At 38.5% G+C, this 12,852-nt stretch overlaps 1 protein-coding gene across 1 annotated transcript in view; it reads left to right on the top strand.

Moving 5' to 3' along the window:
- LOC109937071 (small ubiquitin-related modifier 3) overlaps positions 1–12,852 on the top strand; it is a 28,157-nt gene that overhangs the window by 11,672 nt on the left and 3,633 nt on the right. The window contains exons 2-3 of the mRNA XM_020535685.2: positions 7,336–7,464; positions 8,575–8,646. Coding sequence (XP_020391274.2) covers positions 7,336–7,464; positions 8,575–8,646 — 201 coding nt within the window. The remainder of the gene's footprint in view (positions 1–7,335; positions 7,465–8,574; positions 8,647–12,852) is intronic.

The raw sequence follows: 12,852 nt of genomic DNA, 5'->3' as shown, positions 1-12,852 counted from the left end.
CTGTAACATTTTCTGTGGTTCTATGTTCAAAACAGATATCAATAGATATCTGGATATTCAACAACATCAATGGATATGGGGATACTACAGCAAAGGTTTTGTGGTAGATGACCAGCCATGGTTTAATTGAATGATGGAGCAAACTCACTGGGCTGAATGGTCTACCTCTGTTCCTACTACCTATGCTGAACTCCAAAGATGAGGGTTGGTGTTTCTCTCTGCTCACTCCTCCCACTGATGTGGGACCCATTGCCTGTAAGGATAGAAGGGCAGAAACCCTCCCAACATTTAAGTATTTAAATGTACACTAGTGATGCCAAGGTATACAAGGATATGGACCAAGAGTTGGAAAATGAGATTAGCATAATGGGATGGTATTTGACCAGCACAGACTTGAAGGGCCAGAGGATCTTTTATTGTGCTGTAAACCTCTGTGACTCTGTCCCAGTGCATCTTTTTGATGTTTATAGGATCTTGCTAAATGGATCTTGACTGCTTTGTTTATCTACATAACAATAAATGCAATTGGTTGGCCTGAAGGCATGATACTACAGAAGGAAACCATTTGGTCCATTGTTGCTGTACTGGCTCTTTGAGAGAGCTATCCAATAAGTTTTACTCTTGCTCTTTTTCCACAGAAAGTTTAACTTTAAAGTTGCTCAAATTCCCTCTTGAATCTGCTTTCATCACGAGAACGTGGCTCTGTATAAAAGAAATTCATCGTTTGACCACCCCCTCCAAAATAAATACTCCTTTTGTAATCTTGAATCTTTTCCTTCTGGTTATTGACACTTGAACCAATAGAAACAGTTTCTCCTTACTTGCTGTTATGGAAATCCTTCATTATAATACTGCATAGTGCTGATAAAGTTCCCTTTCTCCATTGAATGGCAAAGATTAACAATTTTAGCTTCTTTAGTCTTGCCATGTAACTGAAACCACTCATTCCTGGTACCATTTCAGTACATTTCTGCATCCTGTCCAAGGCCTTCATAATATTCTTATAGTGTGGTGCCTAGAATTGGACATAATGCTCCACCTGAGACCTAAAGGTAGAGTATAACTTGCTTGTTTCTATACATCATGCCTCTGTTTATAGAGCCCAGAGTCTTGTATGCCTTGTCAATTTGTCAAGTCATATTCTATGACGTGTGTGTGAATTCTCATCTCTCTATTCTTGCATTCCCTTAAAATTGTGTCATTCAACATATGTTGCTTCTCTGTCTTCCAGCCAAAATGCATCATTTTGCACATCATTCAAATTCATCTTTGTACATCTTTCTGTTTCACTTGTTTATCTGCTACTACCTTCCTCATTGCATGTTAATTTATAAATTGTCATCTGCAGACTTTATGCACTTAAAATTGAAGACTAGGCTATTAACATGTATCAAAAAGAGCAGTAGTCTCAAAATCCCCCTGTCGAGGACCCAACTGGAAATTGCCGTCCAGTCTGAAAATAAATACCATTACCTGCTTTCTGTTGCTTACTCAATTCAAATATATGATGACATTTTTTGTTTAAATCCCTCAAGTTTTGGTTTTGCTAACACATCTATTAGGTAGCACTTTATTAAATACCTTATGAAAGTCCAACATCTCAATCATAATGTGATCATAATCACATTACCGTCTGTTATTTCATTGATGAGTGCAATTAGGTTTGTTAAACATGATTTACCTTTAAATAGGAAGTGATTTGTAAGATTAAATATGGGTCCATCAAAGTTAGAGATGGGGTAGGGGAGGGACCTGTGGTTGTAGAGTATTTGGATTTTCAAAAAACATTTGGTAAGTTCCACACAACAGATTATTAGACAAAATTAGAACTGGGTGGAGGCTAACAAATAAGCGTGGATTAAGAATTGGTTAGATGAAAAACATAGGAATAAATTGAACTTTTTCAGTTTGGCAAGCTATAGCTAATATCACAAGAATCAGTATTTGGGCCTTAGCTATTGTCAATCTATATTAATAATTACTTTGAGACTGAGTGTAACTTAAAATCTGCTGGCAAAAGTTAGGTGGGAAAGTAACCAACATGGAGCATTCAAGGAGGATGTGAGGGAAATGTTTTGGGTAAAAATTGGGTAGTAATTAATATGATAACTTTCGTTACAAAGGTATTGGTGTATAATAAATCTTTCTAAGTTATGCAGGGCATTGGTGAGGCCACAGCCAAAATATTGTGTATTTTGGTGTTGCTACCTAACGAAGTGCATAGTTGCCCTAGAAGGATTGTGATAAAACTTCACTGGACCACTTCCATAAAATTCTTAAGGCACCTGTCAGAGCAGATGCTAAGCAAATGTTTCTTCTGGCTGGTGTATCTGGACCTTGGGGTCACAGTCTCAGAATAAGGGGACTTGAGATGAGAAATATCATCACTCAAAGAGTTCTAAGACTTCGGAATTGCCAAATTCAGAGAACTTTGAATGCTAAGTTGACATTGAGTGAATTCAAGGCAGAGGTTAATAGATTTATTTGGTATTAAGGGGATATAGTGTAGTAAAATACACTTCTGAGGTAAAAGATCAGCTATGACCATAGATGTTTAAAGTTTTTGAGAAGATTTGTAGCTGGGGTCGTGGATGAGGTTGCAGACTTGCTCGCTGAGCCGGTGTGTTTAATTGCAGATGTTTTGTCACCCTGCTAGGTAACATGGTCAGTGCACCAACGGTGAAGCGTTGGTGTTCTGTCCTGCTTGTTATTTATGTGACTTGGTTTTCTACGATGGTTGATATTTCTTCCAGTTCTGTTTTTCAGTGACTTGTATATCGGGTCCAGTTCAGTGCATTTGATTACAGAGTTCCGGTTGGAATGCCAGGCCTCTAGGAATTCCCTGGCATGTCTCTGTTTGGCTTGTGCTATTATGGAAGTGTTGTCCCAGTCAAATTCATGTCCTTCTTTGTCCGTGTGTATTGAGACCAATGAGAATTAGTTTTGTCTCTTGGTGGCTAGTTGGTGTTCGTGTATCCTTATTGTCAGTTTTCTTCCAGTTTGGCCTTTGTAATGTTTCTCACAGTCCTTGATTGGTAATGTTTCTCACAGAAAACATATCACCACTCACTGAACTATAAGCCAAAGGTAAACTTCATCATTGCCCATCAGACGTACAGAAAGTATTTTGTTATCACAATAAGTGTATCAGACCTTGGCAGATGGGTGATCAGAGCAAAGTAGGACAATATCATTTTATTTGTAATAGTTGTGGAACAGAACAAGTCACAATCAAAGGTGAAAATATTAGTGGAGGAAGACAAAGTGAGTTGAAAAAGCTCATGAAGACTAAAATCAAAATAGGAAAAAGAGCAATGGAAGCACAAGAAATTGTAGGAGTAGGCTATTTGGCCCTTTGAGTCTGCTCTGCTCTGCTATGCAGAAAGGTCATAGCTGATTAAGTTACAGACTTGTTTCTTGACTCTAGAAGTCAGTATTTATGGAATGAAAAGTTTTGTTGAAACTGCAATATTTCTGATGGAACCAAGTGATAACGGGAACTTTGAAGCAATTTGGCTTGTTGGACTAAATGTGTCAATTGAATGGGAGCAAGAATACCCTGCAGAAAGATATGGTTTTAATTGGGTTTAAGGTTTTATGATTTTACAATCCTAATGGGGACACTATTTAGTGTTCATCACCAGAATATGCTGTAAGGGTTAAATGAAGAGGAATTGAAGTTGAAGAAGGCTTGTGGGAGATGTACCCCTCCCGCTGATCCATGGGATCCTCAGAAAGATATGTACTCCACTTGCTACCCTGATTGACAGTAACTATTGATTACTGACTGAGAATTCATTAAGGACTTTACTACAGATGGTTCAGTAACATAGTTTTCACCAAATGAGATATCCCTTTTCATTTCTGTAATTATTCTCTACCCTCAAACGATTCATTACATTTTGGGGCATTACAGCTGTATGACGATGAGCACATCCAAAGAGCTAACCGATCATTTTTGTTTCAAATTTGTATGTTCTGGATATTGTAGTGTTAAATATGATTTCTCAGTTTAGCTGTATTGATATTTTAAGTACTGTTTAGAAAGATCCTACTAGCTGTATGCTTTCTGTCTTGGGTAATACTAGATACTTTCAGTGAAATTTCCAATATTGGCGCACCACCACTCTTGAGGGGTTTTAGGGCTGACCTGAAACATAATACAGCAAATGTTTTATTAACCAGCACCTGATGGACCAGAAGTGAGCTGATTGATTAAATATTCCAGTTGATCAAGAGGTCCACATAATGTAAATACATAAACTAAGTAATAGAAGCATAATGCAGGGGGTACGCACCTCTACTGTTATACATCATTTACAGCTTAAGCCACTTAAATACAAATGCAACTTTGTCTTAAATAAAACTTACCAGCAAAGAGTCTTCTCACTCGCACCTTCAACTGACTACCCTCACGTCACAGAGATAGCGATTGTACAGCAAACTTCCAGTATTTCAGGTATATAATTTTTACCGGCTGATCGAGGATGTCTGTTAAAAGAAAGTTTGCTGTACATCTTTCTGCACTGATCACTGTGAAATTAATAGATTTTTAAAATTGATTTGTGGAATGGGAACATCACTGGAAAGGCAAGCATTTAATGTCCATACCTATTTGACTTAAGAAGGTGGTGGTGAGCTGTATTCTTCAACCTCTGCTGCCCTGTGGCATAGGTACACCATAAAGCTGCTGGGAAGAGAAATCTAGGATTTTGGCTTGATAATAGTGTACATATGGTGACATAGTTCCAAATCACAATGGCTTGTGCCTAATGGGTAACTTTTAGGTGATGAAATTCCCATTGTTCCCATACATTTGTTACTCTTGTCCCTCTACTGCCCTTGCTGCAGTGCATCTTGTAACAGTACACACTGCTGCCTTTGGTGAACAGAATAAATATTGAAAGTGGTGGACAAAGTGCTTGACAGGTGGGCTGTTTTGTTCTAAATGGGTTGGAGCTTCTTGAGTACTGTTGAAGTTTCATTCATCCAGGCCAGTGCAGAGTATTCCATCACAATGTTGGCTTGTGCTTGTAGATGTTGGATATGCACAGAGCAGATAGAAAATGGATTGTTTTCCACAGAATTCATAGCCTCTGACCTGCTACTCTAGCCAAGTATCTTATATGGCTGATCCAGTTCAGTCTATTCAAAGATGTTGAGAGTGGGGGATTCAATGATGATGATGATGATGATGATGTCATCCAGTCTAGCCATTGCTACTCCCTCAGTCGATTCTCAATTATCATAAAAACAATGGAAGGTGTTATTGACAGTTTTATCAAGCAGCACTTCTTCAGACTTGTGATCACTGCCCAGCTTAGATTCTGCGAGCACCCTTATTTCCAGCCGTCCTGTCTAAATATAGACAAAAGAGCTGAATTCTAGAAGTGAGTTGACTGCCATGACATCAATATGACTAACTCTGGCATCAAAGAAACTGAGCAAAATTTCAATTGATGGGAATCTGGGAAAATATGTCCATTGACTGGAGTCATACCTAGGGTAAAGAAAGATGGTTGTGATTGTTGAAGGTCACTCAACTAATTTCTAGGGCATCAGTGCACAGTAGTAACTTTGGCACAACTATCTTCATTTGTTTGCACAATGTCCGTCCGTGCATCATGAGGTCAGAAGGAGGGATGTCATTGCTCATTGTGCACCGTTCAGTGGCATTTGTGATTTCTCAGACATTGAAGCAGTCCATATCAATATGTAGCAAGACCTGAACAATATTTAAGTTTGAGCAAATGAGTGACAATGAATTTCTGTGCCATACAAGTGCTAAATAATAGCCAGAGGTATACAAGATGGAACTGAATTATTATTCATGAAGGTAAGTTATTATTAATGAGGAAGAGCATCGAGGACCATTAAAAGACAGAAGCATTTCCTTCAGAAAGCCAGTACGGAAACAACAGGGCAAATGGTGGCCCTCTATGCTGTAAGCATGCTATAACTATTCTGTTCCCTGCGAGAGAGTTTTTAACTATCTCCACTTGACATTGAATGTCAATGTTCAAGTTCACCTTCACCATCAACATTCACCTTCACCATTAACATTCTGGAGGATACTATTAATCAGTATTAGCCCTGGCTCTACCACAAAAATACATCAAGCAGGTCAGAAGTTCATGCAAGTGACTTGTCTCTTGATACCCCAAGACTTTGCATGATCTACAAGGCATCCATTAGGATTATGTATGAATAATCTTCACTTTCTTGGCTGCGTGCAACTACAACAACACTGAAGAACACTATCCAAGATACAACAGCCTGCTTGATTGACATCATATTCACCCTGTGTGCTGCCAGTTCTAAACTACTGAATCAAAATCCTGGAATTGTCACCCTGTAAGAGCATTGTTCCACATGAATTGCTGCAGTTCAAAAAGACAAGTCACCATGACCCTCTTGAGGATAATTAAGAGTGGGCAGTAAATGTTGACCACACCAATGATGCCTACATTTCATGAAGGCATAAAATGAGTCGCTTTTCTTGAGGATTACGTAGTATGTGTACAAATCTGCTTCTGGAAATGTGCCACAAAAGTGATATGTTTGTCAGAGCCGTTTCATTAATTTCTCTGATTGATAATGTCATTGATAATAGTGCTCACTGAAACTGTAATGACAGATTCAATTTTATACAGTGACAGACTTGTGCTGACCAGTGCCATATCTCATTGTTACACAGCTCAGCATGCTCTCTTTGAATCATGCCAAACAAAAGTCCGGTATAATTTCAACCTGCTATAAAGTTGGGTGTTTTTCATATTTCACATGGGTGAAAAGTTCAGGACACTTTCTAGTGAGATCTCTGTCTACATAGACTCTGCTGTTTTTCCCCAGCTACAGTCATAATAAAGAACATGAGTCGATCATGAGCCTTCAGCCTCTCCTACCATTCTGTAAGATCATTGCTGATCTTTCAATCAGAATCCCCTTTTCCTGCCTCCTCGGCATTTCCCTTGTTTTCTTGATACCAAAAATCTGTCTTAAGTGTACTCAACAATGAATGCACTAGTGAGAGAATTCCTAAGCTTCACAACCTTTTGAGTTAAAAAGTTTCTATTCATCTCACGCCAAAGTAATCAGCTCCTTGCCCTTAGACTGTCCTGCGTTCTAGATCCCACGGACAGGGTAATTGCCACTTCACTTGATTTAATTATAAAAAGACTTTACCAGATCGATTACTGGAGATACTGCAGTTCAACAATGGAATAACATGCATGATTGGTAACTGTTATCAATTCCGGTTACAAGTATCTGCTTTCTGTGACTCCATCTCTACGATTCCACTCTTGTTCATGCTCATCCTTTTTTTCTCCACAGGACGTACTGAAATCAGAAAATGATCATATTAACCTGAAGGTGGCAGGCCAAGATGGTTCTGTTGTGCAGTTCAAAATCAAAAAGCATACACCTCTAAGTAAACTGATGAAAGCGTACTGTGAACGTCAGGTATGAGAACTTGAGAATCTGCAACGCTTGTATCCTTTGAGAGACAGGATTGATGCTGAATTCTATGCCAAAGAACTGTAAAGCTGTAAAGGGAGCCTATGACCGGAGTAGATTTTAAAATTTTTGCAGTTGGATTATCCCTGGCTCAGTGGTGAGATCCTGTTAAATGTGGAGTCAGGATAGTATGTGATCAAAACTCTTATTGATTGAGAGTTCTCATACCAATAGAAATATAAATCCTATGTCTGTCAGTGCATAATTAATACCTGCAGGTTATATTAAACTACATGGTAGGAGGAGGACCCAGGTTTTGACATCACCTTTATTAAATTGCACAATTTTGGCTGACATGATTCATTGTAAGAAGGAGTGTGATCTGGAAGGTTTTCAATTGATAGAGTTTTGAAACAAAAATGTTTTCCAGTCAATCATGGTGATCCTGGTTTAGACCAGGGAGAAATGAATAAGGGACTTTGCCCCAGAGTAGTGTGCAAGCACAGTGTATTTGCGTGAAGGGCTTTGAATATGAACAGGATGGAACTTGATTCTGAGCACTTGATTGACTGCCATCAATGTTCAGCAAATAATTTGTTGTGAGAAGTCACTTCTGTTGATAACTGTGTCCTAGACAGACCACATCCCCTTAGGTGATGGCATTTTTTTAAAATGTAAGTTATTCCATCAGCTCACTTTTGAAAAATAATTTGTTTCTCGGTAAGCTTGCCATTTACATCTGCTACCTGTTGCAAATCAGCCTCTGGACTGACTGCAATACTTGAACAATAGACTTATTTGTGGCCCTCTTGTCGATGAGTTCCTGCAGAGAAATGAACCAGCTGTCGTTCTTTTTCTAAGACAAACTTCACCCTTGTGGGGAATTATCTACAGACGTTGTTGAAATTGGCCACTCTATTGTGTGGAAAGTAGTAGGGAGGATTCAATGTCTTGTCATGCTGTATCACAGAGCAGTTCCAGAAAAATCAATAATGTAGTTGTTGAGAAGCTGTGGTTCTTTTATCCACTATTAATCACAATGTACAACAGCTTTAATTACTGATTTCTGGACAATTTTGGCACTTCAATTTTTCTTTATTATTCTTTTATTTCTAGGGTTTGGCAATTCGACAGATCAGGTTCCGATTTGATGGACAGCCAATTAATGAAACAGACACACCAGCACAGGTATGACCTGTGCAAGATGCCAGAGTGGAAAAATTTAGAAACCTGGGGCACATTGCAGATGTCAGTCTTCCCCGTGACAAATTTCTTCAATTTAGTAATGTACTGCTGTGGGGGTGTAATAATCTACCTCCGCTACTATGGGTGGTTGGATAGTCTGCTTCATACCATTCAGTCACCATTGTAGCTAATGAAGTGTAGCCCAGGTAGGATATTCCTGTTAGTTTTACCTATTGCTCATCCCTGGAACAGAAATCCATAGCTACCAGTCTTAGAAGTCTAGGAGCACAGTAACTAACTGTTACTTTTGTTTTGAGAGTGCTTTGTGGAGGCATATGAACGTAATGAAGATTGTGGAATTTTATTAAAGTATTATATGGTAAGGTAACTATATAGCTATAGTAAAAGGTAACTGTAAAACTCCAGAGGGAAGTAGGTAGACTTTTAAGACTGTCAGGCTGGTGGACAAAGGTATATCCAGTTCTACAGAATCATGAATTTCATTTTTATTTTAGTTGGATGGTACTGAACTGTATAGACATGAATAGTCCCAAGTTCAGTCCAGGTTCTCTGCTGGTTAGCATATCAGAATGTGAGCAATTAAGATTACTTAGGATTGAGAAAGGGGAAAGAAGAAAAAAAAAACAAAATCACTCTTAATTTAGATGGATTTCATTGTAGATGACTTATGGAAATATCAAATGAACGAAAAACTCTCTTCACAAAAGGGGAAGGAGATAAATCTGGCAACTACAGGTCTGTCAGCCTAATAGTGAAGTGGAACTATTGGACCTAACAATCTGTAAAAATTAATTTGGAACAACATGAACTAATTAACTAAAGACATCATAGGTTATATATGTTTGCATATCTTGGGGTCTTTGATATAGTAAAGAGAGTTTGAGTGTATGCAGTTGATGTGCATATGGACTTTCAAAAAGTATTTGATAAAGTACAGCACAATAGACTCATTAGTAAAATAAAACCCCATGGAAATAAAGGGACATTGATGGTGTTTGCATGAGATTGGCTAAGGGACTGAGTGAAGCACATTGTTGAATGGCTCATTTTTCAGGCAGGAGGGAAGTAAATAGTTGTGATTCCCAGATATTAGAAGGACTGCTCTTTTTGATACATTAATAACTTAGGCTTGGTATGATTTCAAAGGTTGCAGGTGATACAAAACTGAGAAATATAGTAAATAGTCTGGAGGACAATGAAGACTCCTGGAAGACAGAGGCAGACACATGGCAGATGAAATTTAATTTAGAGAAGTGTTATGTGATGTATTTGTTAATGTCAACAAATGCTATGCTAATTGTTTTTAAAACACTAGTTAAGGCTTGGTTGATGTGTTTTGTGCATCACTTTATAGGCCTGATGTTAACAGCTTGGAAAGGGTGAAAAAGAGTTTTAAGAGAATGGTACTGGGGACTTCAGTTATATAGAGAGTCTGAGCAAACTACAGAAGTTTAGCTTGGAACAGAGAGAATTAGTGAGATATTTAGTAGAGATTTCAAACCATTGAGTTTTGCTTGAGTGATAAAGTAGATAAACATTTCCAGTGACAAAAGGTTCAGGAACCAGAGGGCACAAATTTAGAGCATTAGGGAATAAGATGTGTGAAAGGAAGATGAACTTTCTTTCATGACAAATTGTTGTGACCTGGCATGCCCGATGGGGTAATTGAAGCATTTTGTGTAGTACGTTTCAGAGGGAAAATGGTTAAATACTTGATGGGGAAACATTTAAACTAGTATGGCAGGGGGATGGGAACCAAAATGTAGGCTTAGATGGGTCAGCTCAGATTAGGAAACGGGATAGTTAGTGATATAGTTGGTGACTCAAAGACAAAAGCGAGGATTAAAAAACATCCAGTTTTGGAAATTGACAGGGTTGAGTTGTTTATACTTCAATGTAAGGAATATTGCAAACAAGGCAGATGAACTGAGGGCACAGATAGACACATGGCAGCACAATATATTGCTGTAATGGACACCTTGCTAAAGAAAGGGCAGAATTGGCAGCTCAGCATTCCTGGGTATAGAGTTTTCAGGCAGAACAGGTGGGTAGTTAGAATAGATGGGGTAATTAAAGATTCGATTGCAAGTGTGAGAAAGGATGATGTTATGAATGGGTTAACAAATTAGGCTTTATGGGTTGAATTTAGAAATAAGAAAGGGGCTATCATACTACTAGGAGTATACTACAGACCCCCAAATACTGTGAGGGAGATGGAAGAAAATCTGTGTCAAATTTGTGCCTTTGTGAATAAGAGGGCAATAATAGGAGGCTTTAAGTATCTTGGTATCAAGTGGGTTTCAAACAATATAAGGGGCATTGTGGGTGAAAAATTCATGTACAGTGTCCAGCAAATTTTTTAAACAAAAAAAGAGAGGAGACACAATTCTGAATTTAGTTTTGGGAAGTGCAGATGGGCAAGTGGATGAAGTGACAGTGGGCAATGTGTTGGGGATAGTGACCACAATTCGGTGATATTTAGTATTATTATGGAAGAGAATAGTGATAAACGAGGAGTGAAAACTGGGAAAGGCAAATTTTACAAAACTGAGAAGTGATTTGGTTGAGGTAGACTGGATAGGACAGCTAAAGGCCAAATCAGTGGGAGGCATTAAAAAATGAATCCTTAAGGCACAAAGGAGACATGTCCTTTCCAAAAATAAAAATGGTGTTGCCAATCCTAGACCCCCATAGTTGTCTAGAAAAACACAGGGAAGGATTAAACAGAAAAAGAAAGCTTATGATAATCGCAAAAAAACTCAACACTGCAGATAGCCTAGAGGAGTACAGAAAGTACATGGATCAAGTTAAAAAATAAGGAAATCAAAGAGAGGGCATCAAAACAATATTCACAGGCAAGATAAAGGAAAACCCAAAGATGTTTTACCAGTATATAGGGAACAAAAGGATAGATAAGGAAAAAGTGAGACTTATCAGAGATGAAGAAAGGCAACTTGTGTGAAGATGCAGATAATCTGGGAAGAATTTAAATGATTTTTTTAACCTCCCTATTCACAAAGGAAAGGGGTGATGTGGAAACAGTAATTCAAGAGGAGCAGTGTGAAATATTGGACAAAACAATCATAACAAGAGAGGAAGTGTTGGAGGAATTGGAATCCTTGAAAGTGGTTAAATTGGTAGGGCCCGATGGATTGTTCCCTAAGATGTTGAAGGAGTCCATGGAAGAAATAGCAGATGCACTGAAGATTATTTCTCAATCTTTACTAAACACAGGTGAGGTGCTAGGGGACTGAAGGAATGCAAATGTGGTTCCATTGTTTAAAAAATTACAAAACAAAACCAAACAATTATAAGCCAGTCAATCTTAGTTCAGTGGTGGGCAAATTGTTAGAATCAATCCTAAGAAAATCAGACAAACTGCCACTTAGAAAGGAATGGACTGATCAGGGATAGTCAGCATGAATTCTTTGAAGAAGTGACAAGGAGGATTGATGAGGATAGTGAAGTGTGTGTTGTCTACATGGGTCTTAGTAAGACATTTAACAAGGTCTCATGTCAGTTTGATCAAAAAATTAAAAGCCCGTGGGATACAGGGTAATGTGTCGAATCAGATCCAAAGTTGGTTTATGAACAGGATTAAAGGGTAATGGTCAGTGGCTTCCCTTGCAAATAGAAAGCTGTTTCAAGTGTGTTCCGCAGGGCTCAATGTCAGGACCCCTGCTGTTTGTTCAAATGTTAACAATTTGGACTTGAACGTGGGGGCACAATTGGAAAATTTGCAGCCAACATAAAAATTGGCCATGTGATGGATATTGTAGAAGATAGCTGTAAGATCCAAAATGGTAGAGTGTGCAGCAAATTGGCAGATGGAGTTCAAGTCTGCATTTAGGGAGGTCAAACAGTAAAAGGGAACACATAGTAAATGGGAGTATACTGAGAAGGGGTGGTGAAATGAGAGACCTTGATGTGCAAGTGCCCAGGTCCCTAAAGGTAGCAGTACAGGTAGATATGGTTGTAAAGAAAGCGTATGGAATGTTCTCCTTAGCAAGAGGTATAGAATACAAAAGCGGGGATATAATGATGAAACCGTGTAAGACACTGGTGAGGCCACCACTAGAGTATTGTGTGCATTTTTGGTCACCACATGGGATGTAATTGCTTTGGAGAGAGTGCAGAGAACATTTACTAGAATGTTGCCAAGATCCAAAATTGGCTTAGTGGCAGGAA

Source organism: Rhincodon typus, chromosome 23, assembly GCF_021869965.1.
Source record: "Rhincodon typus isolate 14 chromosome 23, sRhiTyp1.1, whole genome shotgun sequence".
Lineage (NCBI taxonomy): Eukaryota > Metazoa > Chordata > Chondrichthyes > Orectolobiformes > Rhincodontidae > Rhincodon > Rhincodon typus.
Note: the sequence above shows the minus strand (reverse complement) of the source record. Positions and strands in the feature narration are given on the sequence as shown.